The sequence below is a fragment of the Myodes glareolus genome, chromosome 1, assembly GCF_982192425.1.
Source record: "Myodes glareolus chromosome 1, mMyoGla1.1, whole genome shotgun sequence".
Lineage (NCBI taxonomy): Eukaryota > Metazoa > Chordata > Mammalia > Rodentia > Cricetidae > Myodes > Myodes glareolus.
Window position 1 is genome coordinate 13888160 of NC_142026.1, and position 22894 is coordinate 13911053.

The window sequence follows — 22894 nt, forward strand, 5'->3', positions numbered from 1 at the left end:
CCAAAGCTACAGAGAAACCCTGTCTTGAAAAATAAAAATAAAAATAAAAATAAAACATTTAAAATCTTATATTGTACTGCATCTTCAAGCTTCACATGTGTTTTAATCCAACATAGAAAGCATCTCAATGCTGACTCACTGTTAGCACAAATCTTTGCATCATATTCTTTTTCCATTTTCAAGTAAAAGTATTTATTTTGAAAAGTCAGGTCAAGAGTGAAGTCCCAGACATTGTTTCTGTACAAATGATTGTGTGGTGTGGTGTGGTGTGGTGTGGTATGGTGTGGTGTGGTGTGGTGTGGTGTGCGTGTAAGAGACAAAGCGAGAGGACCCGTGTATAATTTTAATGCAGGTATGAAAACACATACATAGAGATGGGGACCAGAGGAGGACATTAGTATGTCTTCCTCTGTCATCTCTACCTATTTCACCGGAACAAGACCTCTTAGGGAACTGAACTGAGCCAGCCCAACTCTCGGAACCCTCTATCTCTTCCCTGCGTGATAGGTTCACAGGTACGCACAGCCATGTCAAAATAATTACGTTACGGATTTGAACTCAGTTCTTTATTCTTGTGTAGCAAGTGTTCTTTCCCACTGAGTCATCTCCATAGATTTGAAAATAAAGATTTTTTTTTTAAAAAAATAATTTAGGGTAGGGATAAATTAAGAGTTTTCAAATACAATTAAAGGGTGATCAGCTTTGATGCTACCTACTGGCCACACAGAATTGCTAAAACTTAAAGTATTGGTATTCCCATTTTAAGATTTATTTTTAAGTATGTGTCTGAGAGGGTATTAGGCGCACATTAGCGAAGGTGTCCCCAGAGAGGAATGTGTGGGATCCTCTCGAACAGAAGTTGTAAGTGGTTGTGAACTGCCTGATGGAGTTCTGGGAAGACATCTCAGAACCTCTGGAAGAGCGGCTTGTACTCTTAACCTCCGAGCTGTATCCTCAGCCCCAAACTATTGGCATTTTTAATTGAGATACTTTACACTGCTTTCATTAAACTTAGAAATTATGAAAAACAAATTTGCATATTCAAGATGTTCCCAACTTATTTGAAAGTTTTGTAATGACTAAATTAAGCACAAGTTTTAAATTCTTTAATTAAGGCTGAGTTGTCAGTTACTCTGTCACCTTAACACAAGCCAAGTCTTCAAAAACTCATACCAATTATGATACCATATTAGAAATAGCAACTATATAAATTGATAGAAATTTACTGGATCACTAAGGGAGCAATGTTGTTTAATTGGATAAAAGTCAAATGCCACTCTCTTATCAAAGCAATGAACAGAGTGGGAGGAAAAATATACAAACCGTAATATCTGGTTAAAGGCTTTCCTCCAAAATATATGAGTAACTCCTACTGTAAAGTATTGAAACTCCAAAATGGCCAGGGATTTAAAAAGGCATTTCCCTCAAGAGAGAATTCGAATGTTTCTTGAGTAAATGAACAGCGAGAAGTGTTGATGAGCATAAAGAGAAAGTGAAGCCCTGTCACACTGTTTGTGGGAGCGCTAGAGGATGCAGCAAGCTCTGTGGAAAATGCTATAAAGGCTTCTCAAAATATTAATCATAAAACACTAGATGATGGAGCAATCCCTCTTCTGAGTCTTTATCCAAAGGAATTAAAACCAGTAAAGAGTACTCTGGTGTTCAGTTCAGTACTAATTATATTTATCAAATGGGAAGTGGTGTAAATGATCATTGATATATAAGACAAGTCCTTACTATAATGCACGGGTTGATCTTGAACTCATCACCTTCCTACCTCAACTTCTCAGGTAGTACTTTTTAAGTCTAGATTTTCTTGACAGTATAGTATTTAATTATTCCTTGACATTGTGTGACTCTAGAATCTGGATTTCAAAAAAACTATTTTGCTCACTCATTCTTTGTATATTTATATATATATGTATATATATATATATATATATTTGTTTTCCCTTCAACTTTTAGCTCTTACAAACAAATATTGAGATAAAGGCATCATATAAACAGGCCTTCATTTTCTTAAAAAAAAAAACTAAGAGCAAAATTAGTTCGTTCTTCATTGGAATATGTAATGCTGTTTGTTTGTCAGCTTGATACAAACTGAAGTTATTCTAAAGGAGGAACCCTCAACTGAGAAAATGTGCCCATGAGATCTGGCTGTGGGCAAGCCTATAAGGCATTTCTTAATTAGTGATTAATGAGGACGAACCCAGTCCATTGTGCGTGGTGCCAACCTCGGGTGGTGGTCCTAGGTTCTATAACAAAGCAGTCTGAGTAAGCCATGAGGAGTAAGCCAGTAAGCAGCGTCCTTGCATGGCTTCTGCATCAGCTCCTGCCTCCAAGCTCCTGCCCTACTTCAGTTCCTGTCCTGACTTGGTTTGATGATTAACAACGATGTGGAAGTGTAAGCTGAATAAACCCTTTTCTCCCCAACTTGCTCTTGGTCACAGTGTTTCATCACAGCAATAATAACCCTAAGACACCATCTGTTGACTTAGAAAGACCGTTTATGAGGGAAGTCAGTCCCATTTAGGTGACTAGAGCAAACTTTAACCAGCAGGGTTGGTTTATATTGAATGGTACAAAGCAAACCCCATGGAGACATTTTATTCTTAGTTAACTTAGTGACGTGCACAGAGCTCAGGTTGTCCCAAAATGATCTCGTGTTACTGATCCAAGTTGGTTCTGCTCTGTGACTCATTCTTGGAAACCCCAGGACACAAAATAATGTGTCCTTATCTGGTGAGTGTTCCTCTTACTTTTCATGGATGCCTGCTGACCTCAACGAGCATACACAATGCGTCTTTCTTCTTTGCTCAATTGACAGTCACCTCCATTGCTCAAATCTGCAGCAGGACGCTCAAGGGCTGCTTTCACAGTGTTTAAAGGACCTACCTGACAGTACTTCTCCCAGGACCTATTTTTTCAAAGACTTCTTTGTGAACAATTGCATTCCATTTAACATTCCATTAACTCACCTGTTTGCCTTCTGAAGGACGCCAAGTAGACCGCTCAGTGAGGTGTCATTCTGAAACACGTCTGGGAAACTCGACAGGAGTTGCCACACTTCTCTCCGCTGCTGCACCAGGGAGAAAAAGGACAGCACCTGGGAAAGCCCCTGGAAGACTCTCTTCTGGCTGTCAGGGTCGCTTGACATCTTCAGAAGCCAAACCACAGAGAAAAGAAAATGATGCTTTAGCATTTGTAGCTGTGTGGCTTACTGTCTCTGAAAAGATTTTTCAAAACTATATTTCTACATTCACAATTAGTTTTCAAATCCTCACTCAGTTCTCTTCTGTGAAAAAAATGGTCAGCATCTCTCAACATCATTGGCTTTTTCCCCCTCTAGAGTTCCAGATATTAGCATGTTTAAAGTTTGATTGACAAAATTATGTTGTATAAAACATGTTAAATTAGATATTTAGAAATGAAAGTTCACTTTCTAAAATCAAGTAAATTTCTGAATGTGTTTTCTCTTTGTTATTTTATTAGTTCTTTGGAAATTTAATACAATGTGTTTTGATCAATATCCATCAATACCTCCCACATCCGCTACCCATTCCCTGTCCACCCAAATTGGTGTCTTCTTTTGTTTTCATCCATCAAGTCCAATTTGTGGTACCTCTACATTCTCAGATGTGTGGTCTTTGACTGGAATGTGGTCCAACTTACCAGGAGCCCTACTCTTAAACTGAATCTCCTCCTCCCAGCATCCATTAGCTGTCAATATGTCCCTGTCTAAGAGTGAGAGAGCACATCCACCTCTCCTCTCCATGCTGGGAGTTGGTCTGGCGTGAGCTTGCACAAGTCTCATGCACACTGCCGAAACCACTGTGAGCTCATATGTGCCACTACCCTTCTGTGTCCGGACAACCCTGAGTAACGTTCTTTTTGTCTTCCTCAGTATATTTCCTGGTAGATGCGGACAAACTGCTCCCATATCTTTCACTAAGATGTCTATTTTTGATGGAGATCCCTTAAAACTAATTATGTGGAAAAGTAAATGAAATATATTACTGTGTATTCATGGCATGTAGAATTATATTTGCCAAATTGCTTATTATGAAGTTTATACATGGTAGAGTAAAGGGCTTCCAGATTGCATCCCAAAGCTATGGGCATTGGTTGTGATGAATGGTTACGTGTGAGTGAATCTACCTGATGACCACATCGGTGATATTCACAAACCAGAAAAACTATGGCTTTGGAACCACATGGTCTAGCTACTTCTTGCAGAAGTATTTCATCATGTTCTCACCCAGAGCAATTCCCTCCATAACCCCATTCATACCAGTCAAGTTAATCTTCCATCTGCCTTAATCTGATTGACTTTGAAGAGTCTATGTTTGGACACTTGGGCTACTCTATCTAATGGAAGAATATAAGTGAGGAAGATTTCCCCTAGTACTGGGGATTCGGGGCAAGCATTCTACTACTGAGCTGCATGTCCAGCCATTGTAAAAATTCAAGAAAGATGAGAGCTTCATGTTCTAATTTGAGCCATTAAAATGTTGTCCTTAATCTGGCCCTTTTGGAAACCAGATTACTAAAAGATACATTTTAAAAATTAAAAGTTACCTTCAATATAATTTAGAGAAGCAAGGGGAAATGTTAAAGTAGGCATGCTTTATTTATTCCCATTTATAAAATCAGTGAGTAAATCTGAAGTTTTAAAATTTTCACTGCAGGTGGGTTTCACTACATTTAGGTATTGGCCTCTTGTTTTTTTTTTTTTTTCTTCATCACTTGAGGCTAGACTTAAGCAAGCACAGATGGGAGTGGGTACTTTTATCTGAATAACATCGGCTTAATATGTAAAATTCGAGGGACAGGGATAAATTATTTCATCAAAAGTCAGCAAATGAAGTTTGATGCCATGAGAAAAATAAAAGACATTACCAGTTTAGTTTTGTAACTCCTAACAAGAGTATGACAATTACAGTTGAATTGTTAAACTTGCATTCTGTCCTGCACAATCTCAGCTCTCACTGTAGAGCCACGCTGCCGTTTGTCTGAGGTGTATGCGCATAGGCGATATTTCAAGTTCCACATCAAATCATTGTAATCCTGCACGTTTCGATGATAAATAACCGCTACTTAACATTAAACACTATATGTAAATGTTTATGTGGGAGGAAATTATGCTAAAGGTCTACAAATATTCCAGTCAATATCTCCAAGTCCAAGTGGGTTGCAGATTTTCTCAAAACTCATAGTGAGTCAGTTTGGGAACCCCAAATGGAAGCATGACCCTTCTAATTGTGCACAAGATTTTGGATACATATATATATACACACACCACACATATATATATGTATATATATATACGCACACACACACAAACATATATATGTATACACACACCACACCACATATATATGTGTATATATACGCACAAACATACAAACACATATATGTATACACACACCACACATATATATGTGTATATATATGCACACACACACAAACATATATATGTATACACACACACCACACCACATATATATGTATATATATATGCACACACACACCACACCACATATATATGTGTATATATATATATATGTGCACACACACAAACATATATATGTATACACACACATCACACCACATATATATGTGTATATATATGCGCGCACACACACACACACACACACACATCGTATGTATCGTCTGCACTCACCTGAGAGACCTGATATTTGAGCTCCTGGAGAGAGGACTCTAAAAGCGTCATGTTTGAAAGGCAAAATTTGTTAAAAACATTTTTCCCTAGAGTGAGCCAAGAGAAGGCGTAATCTGCCGTGTACCCTGGGTAGGTCTCACACAGCTCTCTTCGTATCTCTTCTGGAGTTGAATTTTGCTTCAACAGCTAAAAGTATATGGGAGAATAGAGAAGTGATATTAAAAAACATAAAGAGGAAGAGATTGTCATCTTCAAGGTAACTGGCCTATCTTTGCAACAGCTATTTTTAAAGTTCTGTTTTACAAAAAAATTATTAAAAAAATAAAATAAGCAAATTTATCCATGTGGAGTTGTGGAAGGAGAGTATACAAAAAGATCTAAATTCTTATTGTGGTTTTGATGTAAATTGTTCACATTTGATTTGTATAACCGAACTGGCTTATCTCTGACCAGAGGACCGAAGAGTGTCAAATGTTTCTAACAAATATCTTTCTAAATAAAAACCATATTCGTTTTTCCTGGGCCTTGAGCAGTAGAAGCTCAGGTGCCTTTTAACTCTGTGTGGTTTCTTATAAAAATTGGTCATAATCTTTGGAAGACCTCAAAAAACAAAAGGTCCTACTCTTAGGACCAATTGTGCTTATTTACAAAAGTGGATTGGTGGGTTGTGCTGCCTTTAAGTCTGTGTACAGAAAGAAAGAAAAAGGAAAAATATGAAAATGCTTTTTAAATAGATAAGTCAAGATAATTACAACAATAATGGGAAATAATTTCCTTAATGGAATCCTTTGTAACTGGCCAATGTATTCCATAGTACAGATGCATTGTAGATGAAACACTGCTTCAATCATAATATTGATCACCAGAAGAGCTTATGTATTTACAACGTTAACTGCATTTAACTGTAATACTCAAGGGGTTCCTTCCAGTAGCTAACTCATATAACCCTATGAGGTAAGGGCCAACTCTATTCTCCCCTTCAGTTTACATCTCAAAATTTATCCCCTGCAACTGAACTTCTCTGTATAATAGAACAAGACAGGATCCACTTATCTAGGAGGCTGCAAATGCTGGGATGTCTGGGCATTCATTCACAGCTCTGATCTAACGTTACACATAAACTCACTCCAAAGTGATTTCTCTACTCATTCCTGCAAGGGTTGCAGAAAGCAGCGAAGAGAAAGAGAGGAATCTGGGAGATGCTGACATAGGCATCACTGTGGCATCCTAATTCTTATATCCCTGCCTTGCTCCAGCTACTCCAAAAATATGAATCCATCCACACCGCGTTCACTTGAGGCTCATATAGAATATGTGACTCTGTGCGACTTTTCAAAATTCTCAAATCCCGTTCCATGTAAGAAAGAGAATTTGGGAGTTCCGGTACAGGAAAGCGGCAATTCTGAGAACAGTGCTTCTAGTCTACACATTCAAAAAATTGTCTGACCCTTAAGCAAACTCTCTCCAGGAAGCAAGAGAGAGTGCTTACAGGCCACCAGCTCACACCTCTTACAAAACTGTGTTTAACGCCTTTCAATCAGAGCAATCATAAAGTAGATGATCTCGGGAAACAGAAAATTCCACAAGTAAGCTTTCTAAAACATGTTAAGAAAACAGATTTTCCTACTTAGGGGAGAGATTTCTACACCTCTGATTGGTCCAAAGGTACTGTTGTGGATGAGATATCAAATGTGAAGAGCGTCACAGCTTCATTTTTTTTTATTTCCTTGAAAGATCACATAAAACGCTGTATTATTTCTTAGTAAGTGAAGACTGTAAGTTCAATGAGGGGACTGACGAGGGCAGTAAATAAATGCCCCCTATCTTAAGGAGTTTGCAGTGTCTTAAAATGAAATCGTGATTGAAAAGTGCCTGAGGAAAGACTCTGCCTAAGATAGTATCGAAATTGGAAACGCACTGCAAACCCCTTCCTGTTTGGGACATCTTTCTACCAATGTAAAGTATATTTGTTCAAATTCTTCATTATATGTTCATTGCAAAACTAAATCAAATTACCTTTTCCAAAGCAAGGATGCGTGTGAGCACTTGGCTGCCATTGAAAATTTCTGGGCCCATTCCTTCCAAATCAGAGCTCGGTCTAGGAGGTAATGTGGCTATGACAGAAGAAAGAACATATCAGAATCTGAAACACACATGTACCCACATGCTTGCAAATGGGCACAGTCTCAGAGGATTCCTTCGCTATGCTCTGTGACCCCATGTGCCTCACAGCAAGAATGTGCTAATGTATGTCTATCCCATGTACATTTCAGGCTGGCAAAATGGCGGACTTTGGAAGCTTTTCTTTCCGCATAAAACTGCCATGACTTCAGTCCCCTCTTCTTTATCTTCCCCAATCATTTTGATGCCATTTGCATTCATTCCAGCTTCTGTCATTAAACTCCATCACCAGGATTATTGCCCAATAAACAGAATCTTTTCTGGGCAGGCTTAGAGGACGGAGGTGCCCTGACCAGCTCCATAGATCCATCATCTCCAACATCTGTTCCAAGGATCAGCCGCTGCACATCTGGTGATAATGGTCTTCCTTTCTAATTACCCGACTGGGATGCTGAAATCTGCTTAGGAGCATAAATCCCTTCTCCTTAAAGTGGCTTCTGAATGATATTTTAGATCAAATAAACGGGATGAAGCGATGACTTTAGACTACAACATTTCCTAATTAAGAAGTTCCCGAAGTGGCCCCGTCTAAAACTACTCATAATGTGGTGCGGGTTTCTGCGTACTGAGTATAAATGAACTAGAAGTATAGCTTCATATCTATACCATTGGTAGAAAGGAAGTTGATTTTTATAAATATTGGGCACAAGTATTTGCTATCCTCACAACACAGAATCTCAGCATTTAAAGATGCTGGTATCGGAGGGAGGGGGGAGGAACTTGAACTTCCCACAGGGCAGGAAACCCTGACTGCCCTTAGGGACGAAGTGGGAGGAAGAGAGGGAGTGGGGGGAGTGGGAGGGGGTTGGGAAGAGGGGCGTAAATGGAAACTTTTATAATTTAATAAAATTACTTTCAAAAAAAAAAGATGCTGGTATCGTAGTTCAGGAGGGTCTTCATTTCAGTGTCTATAGGGACTGAAAAATTTGCCATCTGCTTCCTCTAGACTTAAGCAATCTATTCGTGAGATAACTAGCCAGGAGGAGAAGCACAGCCTACAGCTACCGAGTAAGGGAGAGCTCACTGGACTGTGACACTGGGAACTTCTTTCTGCTGTGCCTTAATCTACTCAACCAGATATCTGCAGATCACTCACAATCTCTTCACTCCTAAGAGCAAGGGCCAGCATGTCCCTGTGACATCAACCCTGAACTTCTTCATTTGGTTTGAAATGTTACTTGCCATCATAGTTTTAGGTATTCAAATATTTAAATTTTTATTTAATTCCTTATATACATATAAATTTATTAGATACAATTCAAATTTTTAAATATTTAAATAAATATGTTTCTTCTTTCCCCCAAAAGAACAATCAAGTTCTAACACACAAGGAGCGTTGCTTTGTTTGCTAAAACGTGCCCAGTCTCTAAGTCACTGAGTGCAAGCTAGCACGCACCCAGTCCATGTTTGCCAAACAAATGTAAAATAGTCCAATGGTTTGAGAGTTCTAGTCCGTGTTTCTTTAAGGCAGCAGCAGGATTTGTGTAAAAACTTGGAATCTTGTGCTTTTACACAGTAACTCAGGGAGTTTGAGGCACACACAAATTTGAAGGAGTCTGGCCTTATGTGAAGCATGGTCAAGCCAAAACCTTAAAACCAGGCATTTTAAGCAGGAAAGAGAGGCATCCATCAAATGCCTGTTTGTTTATGGGCATCTGCTTAAACTTGTCTGGCTTCCTAATCTTCGCCTGTTAAATGGAAAGTTTGGATAAATCTTTGAAGTTCTTGCCAATAATTCTTGTTCCTGGAAATTCTGTCCACCCTGATTCCACTTATCTTGCAGGTGAGGTCCAGACTCAATTCTGGGATGCAGTGCAATCCTCAACATTTAGACTTTCCTACAGAGCATTTCAGTAAGAACTCAATTTCTAATCATTCTGAAGACGTTTGCATTGCTCTATTGTCATACACAGGCAGCCACGGGGAGTCCTTGGGTCCCGTAGCGGCAATGTAAGCATTCCATCTTTATTTGAAAATCTGAAGTGTAAACCTTATAAGATTAGCCCTTTGCTAGCTGTTGTAAAGGTCTCTTCTAAGCCTTACAGGAGAGAGCAGGCTTACCCAGTGGTGCGTGACTTCTTTCTGGAACTTGGGTGCTCCGGAGTGATAAATTGCTGTCCCTCTTCGGGTTGGATGACTTTTTTGGAATTTCACTAGGGGAAGAAAAAGCAAGAACTCTCTAACTTTGTTTGCATTAATTTCAGTTAACTAAAGCAATTTATTATGCAGAAGGTTCAGGGGCTCCAAGGACTTGCAAAGTTTTCGACTATTTCCTCGGATACTAAAGGATGGATTCACCTACCCAATGCACCGATGAACACATAAGGCTGCTTGCCAGGTAAACTGTTCAGTGGTAATGGACTGGATGAGATTTTAAAGCAGTCATTATTCTTTTAATCTTGAAAAAAAGAACTTACTTGAATAAAGCATTGCGGGCGAACACTAAACATACTCATGGTGTTCTTTCCCTATTGAAACGCTGACAGAGCCTAAATAAGGAGCTGTGTTTTGAAGATGGAAAACAAGGCCTGCTTGTTTGTCAGCAATTAAAAAAAAAAAGCTCAACTGTATTTAATTATGGATGGCATTTTGCTTCAAATTGCAGCCAGATTCAGGGGAAAAGAAAAGAAGCTCTAGCAGGTGCCAGGGACATTCTGTGGTTGATGCCATTATAGGTGGCAATGGGTATAAAGGGAAGGACGGCATGAGACTACATTTCTAATTCTACCAAATGTGGCAGTGTGGTGACAAAAGCATTGTGGGTCCGGGGATTCCCATGCGTATAGCCATGCTAGCTTAGAAGACAAATAATACTGAATTTTCTCAAATTTCGTAGCTATCATTTAAAAATTGTACTTTCTACATTGATGACTCATACTAAGACACAAAAACAACAACAAACATATTTTTCCCCACTTTTTCAGTAGCAAGGATTGAATACCAGGCCCAGCATTTGGTCAGTGAGCCATCTTTCCAGTCCCCAAAGTGGAAATAATTATATTTTCTTGAAAATTAGATACAACTAGAAATAAGGGCCTAAAATAGATTGTCCAGTCTACAAACAGGATACATGGATTGAAACAACTTTCAAAATTCTAAGAAGTTGGTGGATTTTGTGCAGTTGTTTAAAAAACATAATTACGATACCTAAAGACGGCAAGAAATTCTGCTTATAATTGCGCTTCAGCCAGACTCCTGCTTTATAAAGTAGATCTTAGCAATTTATAATTGGGAACATTTGTTCAGTGGTGGCTTTTGTTTTGGTGGCTTCTTTTTATAAAAATGACGAGAAGAGGTAACATTTGTTTCTAGTCCCCAGTGTTTTTCCAATATTCTCCTTAAAATGCAGTGGTTGCTCCAAAAGGTCTGCATTCTTAATGCACACTTGAATTATTCATGACCATGACTGTATTCCCCTAAATCTTTTTACACTCCGGATGCTGACTATTTGGATGGAAAAGCCATTCAGATGAAAATAAGAACTGACCTGAACCTTTTCCTTCTCTCAAAAAAGAAAAAAAAAAAGTATTGGAAAGTTGGAAAAAGTTGGATTTACTTTTTTTCCTTCACATTTTTTCCCAGTCCAGCTTGCAACTCTCTAAGGAAGCCCACTGAGTATCAACAGAGAGAGAGAAAGAAAGAGAGAGAGAGGGAGGGAGGGAGGGAGAGAGAGAGAGGCCTTCATAAAAATTTTAACAACCAGAGACAGCAAAAAGAATCTCAGGAGGATGAGGAAGATCAAAATAGCAATGAAGAGGTAAGGAACAATATACTGAATAATAAGTAAGAGGGGGAAAGGAGAAGGTGGGTCTTGGGGAAAAAATTGGGATCTAGGGGAAGCAAGGCTACTTCTGTCACACAGAGCCAGGCTACCCAACTTCTGTCAGTTAATAAACCCGGATACTACTTCTGCCAAGAGAACAGCTCCTTCCCTTCCCAGGCATCAGCACAGTGAAGGTTCCAGACAAGAAGCTGGAAAGGTTCTGGTTCAAGGAGGCTCTTTCCTAGACCAGGAAGAGACGCGCCCGCCCATTCCCATCTAGGAAGCTGTGCCGTGGGAATGTGGAGTTGGACCAAATGCACTTACTACTCATCCTCTGGACAAATCTCCCCAATTTTATTTCATATTGAGACAATAAGTATAAATACAGCTTCTGTCAAACAAAGCCAGTCTTCCTGAGTTGGTGGAATTCTGAACTTTCTAATGAGCTTGATTAGAGCAATAGGAGAGGAACAGTGCCCTTTCTGTTACTTTGCATAATTGATTCGTGCATATTTATATGCAGCAACTTCTCCATTTTAGGTTGTGACATCTTGGATGGCAAGGAGCAATCACCATGTCTCATTCACCTCTACATCCTAGGATCTAACGCCGTTCACCTAGCACTGGACCGTTTGATCTGGTGGCTGATTAAACAAAGAGGCAGTATTACTGGGATGTGAACCAAACGCATTGGCGTTAGAGGAAACCCTAGACATTCTGATTCTGCTTCTTCTGAAAAGATCTCAGACACTGCTTCCCTAGCTGCATGCTAGGGGCATGAACTAACTTGCAGTAGGTGACATGCGTATCTGCGGGAATTTTCATCATAGGCATCCAAATCTGCAGGTCTCACTGGAGAAGGAAATACCCAGTGGCGGCATGGCAGACATAACACATATTCACAGTCCTCACTAGCCGTGTTCATCACCAGTTCAACAACATTTATTAAATTTGTTCTGTATAAATCATAATGGAAAAGTCAAATAGGAAAGATCAAGAGTTTCAATACATTCGTGGGAGGGCTAAGCAAGGGCTGGCATAAATGATGATATGAAAATGTGAGGGGGCTACTAAATTGGAGCGATCATTGGTCACATTTGTAGAGCACGGCCTGTAGATTCGCATCCTTAATCTGTGCCCTTGTTCCCTGATTTTCCTTCACTGTTTCACTACCCCACTGGCTGTCATCCAAGAATGCCTTTACTCGCCTCCCTCAGGGAGTGTTTGACAATACAGTGACAGGAGACATAGTCAATTGTCACAGCTGCACACAGGATGATGCACTTGGTGCTTAGTAGGCAGAGGCTCGTGATGATGCTAAACACCCTCCAACACACAGCCCAACAATGACTTATCTGTCATAAGTATCAGTTGTGCCAAAGTTGTGAGATGCTGAAGAAGGCTGTGACAACTGAGTGTGATTACTCATGGATAGCTCATTCCCATTTACACCACCCAGACCCAACTTAGGAGACTTCAATTCCCTACTCAGGAGCTCTGAATAGGTGTAATGACCTCATCTGAAATCTATATCATGTTGGGTATCTCTGAGAGTATATGAAAGCACTATGCAAAATGTAGATGGCTTCTGGATTTGACACATAGGGCCATCTGATTGGAGAAAAATGTAGGGCTCACATTGGCAAGTGGTCCACAGCATTATTTAATGGACTTTCATTGGTGTGAGCTGCATGGACAAATACCACAGAGTTGGTTAAAGACTTTTCTTCTAGCTTGCCAGAGATGAGGACTTTGCTTCTGTGGAACTTATGAAGATCTCTTTAGAGCAGAGATCAATAAGAGAGCTATTTTGTATTAAAAATTCCACTCAGTTATGATGAAAACTTAACTCAGAATAGATTTGACTTCTCAGATGTGTCTGCCGGCAGCTACATTTGGGAAATGTCACATAGATATGTGACATCATACTAGGATCTCTGCACGTACACCGGGTGTCAGTGTTTCCTGTGAGAGGGACCAGCTACCTTGATAGGTAATGTCTGCATACTGTAGTGAAGTCTGTCTAGAAAAGGCACTCCTACTAAGAAGGAGACATATGGCCCATCCTGGAAAGAAGATTCTGACTTTCTTTTTTTATCTCTAAGGGTTAGTTAAAATTTTATAAGGATTTTTCATCGCTTCCTCGGAATCATAATCGTATGTAGTGACATCTGGAATGAAAATGTGCCGTAAGCCTGCATCTGATCCCTGTTCCACCTGCCATTCATCACCGACTTAACTGCAGACAAGGACTCTAGACACTAACAACCATGGAGTCATTCACGCTTACTCGATGCGATTGCCCTTCTTGGCTACCCATGAACAGAAGCCATTCCCTGAAAATTTTTAATTGTTTTAATTATCTCTCTGAATTCTTTCTGACCCTCATTCTTCAAGGGTCATCCATGCTTCAGGTATAAACCCTGCTTGTCCTCTGAAACCTTTTTCTTCTAGGTCAGCCAGTTATAATCAAGATTTATAATTCCTTAATATGCTGAGCTGTCCTAGGGTTTTAATATTCATTGGAAAGACTTTGGGTTTGTAATATGTAACTAGAATAAGTATATGCCTAATAGCTTTTAAAGGGCCAATGTTGAGTAGGTGAGGAAACATGATAGAGACGGAGAAGGGTTGGAAACATGGGGACAGAGAGCAGGAGGAAGCATCAGTGTCTTTACAAGGACAACGCTCAGAGAATCCTACCTAGACACAAAATACATGGATTCATTTGGCACCACGGTGAGAAAATTCATGAAAATCACAGTCAAAAGCAAAGCCATTTGCCTACCTCTCCATTATGGATAACCCATGCTTCTATTTTTTTTCTCGCAAATGTGTGCGCTCCCACGCGCGCATGCGTGCGCAGGCGCATATATGTGGTAATGAAGCTTGAGTCAAGGACCTTGGCTAGGCTAGAGCGGAGCTGCACCCTCAGCGCCTGAAGATAGATCCTCAAGGACTGCTGAGAGAAGTCTCCTGGCGTTTCCCTACCAAAATCTACTTCCACTCTAACGACACCTTCAACAGCAATATCCATATTCCTCAACACAGCATGTTAAGAAGGCTGTGTGACTAGCCACCATCTAATGTTCCGGGCATAATGAGACCTGAGAACAAATATTCATCACATTCACCGGGTTATGTGATCATTTGACTGTTCTTTTGTCTCCCTGTCTCTTTCCTCATAGGTTCTAAATTCTTGTGGTGTGAAATGTGTATAATTCATCTCTGCATCTGCAGCAACTTATATTGTCTGGAGCACATTTTGTGTTGTCAGTGGATTTAATTTAGATGAATAACTGGCCTACGTGGCAACTAATGCGTTCTCCTAGTTTGTTCTTAGGGAAATGAATTTTAACCTTTATTTTAACATCAATCCCACTTAAAGTGACTCTAGTTTGAAATGAAAACAACATGAGAACTATACATCCTCTTTCATCTCTACAGTCAAATGGGAACAACTATGTGTTCTAACATCCTTACCTTATATTCTAAGCGTCCTCAGGTTCATTTCAAAACTTTGTTACATTTTCTAATACACACTCACACCCGAATAAATTGCATTAGCTATTTTTTCAGTTCTGCAGAAGCCTTCCAATAAGATCAGGGGCATGGATTCACAAGCCATGGGTCATGGAAAAGTATGATCAGTAACAGTGGTGGAATCTCTAATGGCAGCTCTTCCCTCCCCAGTGTCCCCAGGAATGCTGAATCACTTCTCCACATAATGACCCCGTGGACTCCAAGGGGGTGATCTCTGCCCTTCGCCAACTGTGTGAGCAATGACAAGGGTCAGGGGCTCCCACTGTGTGATTTATTCTTAGATGCTGCACGGGGAGGAAGTACAAGGATAAGCTCTGTGATGCTGTGATGTCAAGCTATCTATCATGCTAGCGAGCAGGAAAGCCATAAAGGCAGCCATCTCTTCTGCCAGACAGCTTGTTACAGCTGATGCTGAGTTCAGCATCTTTGTTGCTGTTGCTGGGGTTGCTGCGGGGTTTTCTTTTCCTTTCTTTGTGAAGCTAATGTCTGGAGGAATATGAATTTAATAACAGAAGGTTGGTGCCAAAATCAAAATCACATCAAAACACTAGGCCAGGCAGCAGCGACTGCAATGTGATTATAGTTTTCGGAAGAGCATCTATTAAAGGCGACATCGCAGGCCTCCTTTGATGCCACCAAAGGTGTCTTTCCTCACTCTGAGAACAGAAGAGCAAGACTGTTTGGTGTTTTAATGAGGTTTGGCTAGCGAGTCTTCCTTCACCAAAAGAAAGCAATTCAAGGATTTACCCAGTAACCAGGGGCCAGTTTCATTGCATGACTGTATAAAACATAAAAGTTAATAGCATGCTGAGAAATATCATTAATACAATTTTATTATTGTACATAACTTCCTAAATTAAGCTCTAATTAGTTGATAGTTTGGAAAAATACTGAATGCACAGCAATATGCAGTGAAGTAGATAAATGATCTGGGGGTCAGAATGCTATTTCAAACATCCAACATGACCGATTGTCATGTCGTTCGATCAGCTCCCCATTCCTGCAGTGCTCCGGCTGTATCAATTGACTTTCACCCCTTCTAAATGTCCTTGCTTTCCCTACCTCAGCATCGCTTGCTGTGGCTCTTCTTGAAACCCTACCTTCCAGGTGTTCACATTTGTATTCTTCCTCCCTTGCTCTTGGTGAGCTCAACCCAAATAGCTCTCCATAGCGGATGCCTTCTCTTGCTACACAACTTAACCCCTACCTCTCAACTTCTACTTTTTATTTTCTTCAGTTGGGGGCAGGGATTCTTTTCTCTATTAAGAATTTCTTAATGCAATCTTTTCTCATTTTACATAGCTATCCCTGTTCCCATTCCCTCTCTCCTCCCGCTTCCTCCACCTTCCATCCACTCCACAACCCCATCCAATCCTCAGAAAGGGTAAGGCTTCCCGTCGGGAGTCAACAAGCCTGACACTTCAGTTCGAGGCAAGACCAAGGCCCTCCCCCCATGTCTAGGCTGAGCAAGGTATCCCTCCAAAAAGAAAGTGCACCTGAGACCAGCCCAAGAGAGGGAGGAGCGATAATATGAGCAAAGGAGTCAAGACCATGATGGTGATACACACAGAAACAACTAAGAGTTCACCGACTCTGGAATGCTAGAGGGCGAACCTGCATAGGTCCAGATTAGGCCCACAACTGTGGGAGACAGTTGTGAGGCTTGGACATCCTACTTCATGTCCTTGCTGACATACTTATTATTAAGCTAATGCCAGCCATTTTTTTTCTTGTCTACCATTTGCTTCTCCTTCTGTACATTTGAATGCAAGGAGCAGAAGGGCTTTGTCTTCTCTACCTCTGCATCACCTGGAAAGGTATCTGGCCTGTAGAAGTCATCATTACTTGTTGAATAAATTAATGAACGAGTGAGAATAACAGACTTGTTCTAAGCATCAAACCTGATCAACTTACTAGACCAAAAAAATCAGGGAGAATTGCCAACCCAAAAGCAATAAGTGTATGTTATATGTTACACATTGTTCCTCATAACAATTCTTGACACGTTTACAGTTTATGCTAAAAAAGGTTAAACTTTCTAAAATTATCAGTCATCTTATAGTATAGTCAAAATCATGTGACCATTAAAGGAGAACCTGTGCTATGGGCCAAGGTATTTAATACTCACATCTGAGAACCAAATATCTCTAATCTTTTCTTCTACGAACATTTTTTTAATCTGTAACAGTTGATTCAAAATTACAATATCGTTTACAGTTCTATTGACAGGTGGTCTCCTGGGCATCTCTTTAAGATTAGGTTTCCAGGAAGAAAGACTTAGGTTGTAGATGATAATGCTATAAACGGTCTGTATTGTTTCTCTCCATTGTTTATCTTCAGCCGCTTCTCGTTTCTTAAGACGGAACATGAATTGACCCCATTTAAAGGTTATTGCTTAATTACTGTACTTCCAACATTATATTTAGTTCTTCAACTTTCTCATTTGCTCTTCCTGGTTTTCACTGTAATGGGAAGGATCACGTCAGGTAATATAAACGTGTAGGTCTTTCTGGAGATGAGAGCCCTGTTATCTCCTTTGTGCCTGTGATTGAGTGTTAGGACAAGGTGTCCCTGACAAGGGCAGGAGGGACGAAGAATCTTTGAGGCCAGAAAAGTAGAACTTCCTCAGTCATTCATTTTAAAAAGCAAAGTTTGGGTAACTAACTGACTCAAAAATAAACAGACTGTGCTCAATTTTTCATAACGATGGGACTTAACTCATACCCACTTTCCCCTTTCGCCCTCATGTCCACTCATGTCCATTCACACATTTCTAGGACAGATCCACGGGTTATTTCAGAAACACTTAACCTGCTTAAGGAGTGCCGTACCTGTCTTTAAACAGCGACTCGTCAATGCCCTTCCTGCGGAGCAGGTCTCGTGGCCCATAGGGAGTGTCTTTGCATTTAGAGTCGGTGTCACAGAGAAGGGTTTGTAGGAAGGGGAAGAATCCAGCACTTGGAAGGTTTCGAGGTGCAAGGTAACCTGAAATTAAAAAGAAAAAAAAATGACATCACCGCTATAGACATACCTGGGGAGGGAAAAAAGAATAGCAACAACTCATTTTGTAAAATTAACTTCTCAGTATGACTGCCTGGGACCTTGAAATTAGTCCCACCTCTGCAAATAACCCTGACCTAGAGAGTATATTTTTTAATTTAACTTGATTTTCTAGATGTTTTAAAAGGAATCAAAGGACTGAAAAATGCTTGTTGTCCCATGGGCTCTTCTACCTAGAGTTCATTCTAAAGAAACACTTTTTCAAAAAGATTTGCTCTATTATATATATGTGTGTGCATGTGTGTGTGTGCGTGCACACTTGTCGGGTGGTATGTGCATATGGATACAGAGACCTGCAGAGCCAGAAGAGGGGATCAGGAGCTGGAGTTACAGGCCGTCACGAGTCACCCAAGGTGGGTGCTGGGAACCCAGCTCAGATCTTCTGGAAGAACAGGAAGTGCTTTTAACCACTGAGTCACTCCAGCTCCTCTGAAAAAAATACTGGAAGAGAGCCTTAAGAGCACTTGCCAGAGTGGTTTGAAACAATTCTGTATATGAAAAAAAGAGTGAATGACAATTGAACAGGCCAATTCCTAGAAGGAAAGTTTGTAATGCACTCCAGAGGGAATAGATAACAAAACTACATTTATAAAATGCAGTTTTATATAAAATACTTTACAGTATTACAAGCAGAATATTAAAAATCCTAGTAAATACATAATCATTTATGTATTAAAAACTTAACAGATCAGACAAAAATGTTAAGGCCTTTTAAACTCGGGCGATCTGTCTCACGTGCATTTCCTTCCCTCTTTCTGATGTATATCAGCTTTCCCACAACACAAAAGTCCAGTTTTGTGATCAAATAGATCAGATGTAACTAACTTTGCAGATGCTAAGGAACACTTCATTCTCCTCACATTTTAGCATTCTGATTATTATATATAACGTTCTTTTCCTCCTTGTTCAAAAACTCAGTAGTAAAGTTATTAACAGACAGCTTACAGTATGGGGGGATAGTGACACCTCAGATGGGGGTTAATACACAGGAAGTGTAAAGGACTTCAAAAATTAAACACTGAAAACATACAATTGCCAATCAATGCATGGCTAAAGAAGTGAAAAGGTAGTCCTTTTAAAAAGCCCCCAAATGGCTTGCAAATATAGATATATGCATATATATTCATACATTCATATAAATAAATACACATTCAATATCCTTTAGCTGTCAAAGAATGCAGATTGAAACCCCTTTGTGACCCTCTCTTGTCGAAATCAGAATGGCCACTGTCAAGACAGCGGAGAGCAACAAGTGCCGGTGAGGGTGTGGGAAGAGGGCTTCACCGGCTGCTGCTGGAGTGTAGACTAGCGTGGCCACTATAGGAATCAGCCGGAGAGTCCTCCAGGAACTAAAAACAGAAATGCAATCGTGCCCAGCTATGCCACTCTTGGAAAAATTCCCAAAGGACTCTGTATCCTACCACAGAGCCGCTTGTGCTTCCATGGTTGCTGTTGCAGTATTTGTAATAGCAAGACCAGGCAGCCAGCCTAGCTGCCCACCCACAGAAGAGTGGGTGAGGGAAATGCAGTTTATATACACAAAGGGATTTTACTCAGCTGTTAATAAAAATGAAAGTTGCGGATGGAACTAGAAAGCCTTACGTTAAGAGACATCGCCCGGTCTCATAAGGACAAACTTCACATGTTGTATTTTATATGTGGATTCTAACTTTGAATGTGTATATGTATGTAAATGAGAGATTATACTAACATGTAATGACCACAAAACTAGATAGGAGACCATGAGAAGGAACTAAGTTTGTCTGGAGGGAGGACCAAAGGGCGTGTGTATCTTGAAAGAAGCAATGTACTGGGTGCAGGGCAGGAGGGCAGGAGAAGTAGTCAGGGAAGAAAAGTAATAAAAACATAAATCTTGTTTGAAAAATGTCGCAATGAGACCTAATTCTATGGAAAGCAATAAAAGCATAAGTAAGTGTCTTGATCCCCCCGCCCCTTCAAATCAGCCGTGAGCTACAGTGGTGAAGAGTTGATTTTAACAACTGCTTTACAAAATGTGCCGGCTACCAAGGCAGTTGGTCAGCTGTAGAATACAAATCCTTTACAGGTAGGCTTGATAGTAAAACCTGGATCCCTCCTGTGGGAGAAGACAGGAGACAATGACCTTCAAAAAAAAGGACAGGTTTTATAACTATAAGGGAAACTCCAAACTGGAGACTGGAAAACAAAACCTTAATTTCCTCATGAATCTGTTCTAAGGGAGTGTCAGAGAAAGTTTATTTTCATTTTAAAGAGAAAGGAACTTCATGGTGAGCTCACCATGGCAGGCATTAACATGAGAGCAGAGAAAGTCATGTGCCCACATGTGATTTAAATGACCCGAAGACTGACCAGAAGGAAGAAAGAACTGGAAACAACACAGGGGGAATAAAAAAGCTTCTCAGAAGAAAAGCAAGAGGGTTTAAAAAAAGAGAGATTTTTTTTTTTTTTTGGAAAAGCTGTATTGTTGACCCCACATATAGAAGTTAGAAAAGGCCAGAAAGTCAATTCTCACACAAACATAAAGGCCTGCTCACATGTTTATCCTAAAAACACTGAAATTCAGTTTTGGATTTTTTTTTCTAACCTTTTCTTTCTTTTCTTTTTTGAAAAAGATTTATTTATTTATTATGTATACAGTGCTCTACCTGCATGCCAGAAGAGGGCACCAGATCTTATTACCAATGGTTGTGAGCCACCATGTGGTTTCTGGGAAATGAACTCAGGAACTTTGGAAGAGCAACCAGTGCTCTTGACCTCTGAGCCATCTCTCCAGTCCCAGTTCTGGATTTCTGATCTCCAGAACTGTAAAGTAATACATTGTATTATTTCTAATGAACTCAGTTGATAATTATTCATCATAGTACATGAAGATAAACGATAAAGAAACACCAATATTCTCAAAACTAATAGCAGGAGTTTGGGAAGTTTTAAAACTCGCTTCCAGAGCACTTGAACCCACCCAACTGCCCACGAGCATCATGTAAGCAGGCCCAGCTGCTGACACAAGAAAGATTCCTGCTACTAAACCCAAGTGAATGAACAATTCCCATCTGCGTCTTCCTCAGGGGATCAGCTACAGTGAACTTTGCCTTGGTGAATTTCACGTCTACAGTGCAAGTTCACTGTTAATGACCATCTTCCCAGATGTAGCTGCTCTTCCAGATTCAGTTGATTCTGCCCATGGGCATGGTCCCATTCCATCTCAAGCACACACAAACACTGATTTGAACAGTGCATTAGGGACTGGAGAGATGGCCCAGTGGTTGCTAGCTGCTCTTCCAGAGGACCTGGGAGCAATTCCCAATACCCACAGAACGAGTCTTAAGTGTCTGTAACTCCAGTTACATGGGATTCACTGCCCTCTTTTAGCCTCCCTGGGCACTGCACACATGTGGCACACAGACGTACACATGCAGACATAATACCTACACACATAACATATAATAAATTTTGCAAAAGAAGCAGAGAGGAAGCAAATGAATGGTAGTAAAAATATGGCCAGCAGGCTTCATCATTCTGTACCACTTGTCAGGGTGGAAGAATGGTTGAGAAGGGCTATGCTAAGATCAGCAAAAGTACACAAAGGCCTTTCTATAACCCGAAGACCTGAAGAAGAGAAAGTGGGGAAGAAGTCGTGGAAAGAAGGGTGCTTTGCATCTGGTTTTACCTTTCCTGGAACTGACTTAAACTTGTAAATTTGCTTGAGAAGAGTTAGAAAGAGTTTAAACTCACAACAGTCTTCAGTTAAAAAGGATGAACCTACTTTGTAAGAAAACTCACCTCAAGGTTTCTTCAAAAATGAACTCCCAGAAAATCAAAAGCAGAGATGACAACCCTGTGCCTAGACTTTTGGTAAATGACATTTAAGCTGTCATAATGGAAACATGCAAATGAAGAATGGGTTCCGTTTTGACCAAGTGTCTCACTGGGTGTGTGCTGCCTGCAGGACAGGCTCGGCCTTGCCTTTGAGCTAAGGTCTGTGCACTCATCAAGGTGGGGGGCCTACTGCAGGAGCTGCCATGCTGCTGGACAGAGCACCCCGTCCCTCCTGATCCTGTGCTAGGCATGCAACATGCACTCTACCATTCTTCCTTACTTCATGGCTGTGGTTTCTTTTCCCTGACGGACCAACTTGTCACAAGACATGGACCTTCTCTAAAGCTGGCAAATCAGAATCTAGTGGGATTAAACTCTTGTTGCTTTCTTGTGAAAGGAAAATGGATTTTTCTGTCTTCCACCCATCTCTGTTATCTGTTCAAGGAAGTAATTCCTCGGAGCCAGGCATCAACAAACAGCCACGAGTTCTGAAGAGTGGCTAATTTTAACTTGAACTTATTCTGCTCGAAAGGTGTCTCTGTAGTGTTAAGATTTTAAAATAATGTTTCCTTTTATATCCCTAAATGCCAGGGTAAAGGAAATAGAGAAATAGCTCCCTATCTTTCCCAAAGCTTCTAAGCTGCATGCATAGTTTATTCTAAGCTTAATGACCCTGTCCTCAACCAGACTCAGGTCGAAGGAAACAAACAGAGGAAGGCCATGACTAAGCAAACCAAACCGAAGCAAACTGGAAGGTAAACTCAGATCTCAGAGTCTCAGGATATCAGGTTGGATGAAACCCTTGCTATCATGGCACCCAAAGATTCCACACTCAGAAAAACAGCTCA

The 22894-nt window shown here is 40.4% G+C and overlaps 1 protein-coding gene across 1 annotated transcript in view; it reads right to left on the reverse strand.

The window, feature by feature from the left end:
- Abca12 (ATP binding cassette subfamily A member 12) overlaps positions 1 to 22894 on the reverse strand; it is a 162279-nt gene that overhangs the window by 92480 nt on the left and 46905 nt on the right. The window contains exons 3-7 of the mRNA XM_048459324.3: positions 18002 to 18155; positions 9926 to 10017; positions 7700 to 7797; positions 5684 to 5869; positions 2979 to 3157 (exon numbers count right to left, since the gene is read on the reverse strand). Coding sequence (XP_048315281.3) covers positions 2979 to 3157; positions 5684 to 5869; positions 7700 to 7797; positions 9926 to 10017; positions 18002 to 18155 — 709 coding nt within the window. The remainder of the gene's footprint in view (positions 1 to 2978; positions 3158 to 5683; positions 5870 to 7699; positions 7798 to 9925; positions 10018 to 18001; positions 18156 to 22894) is intronic.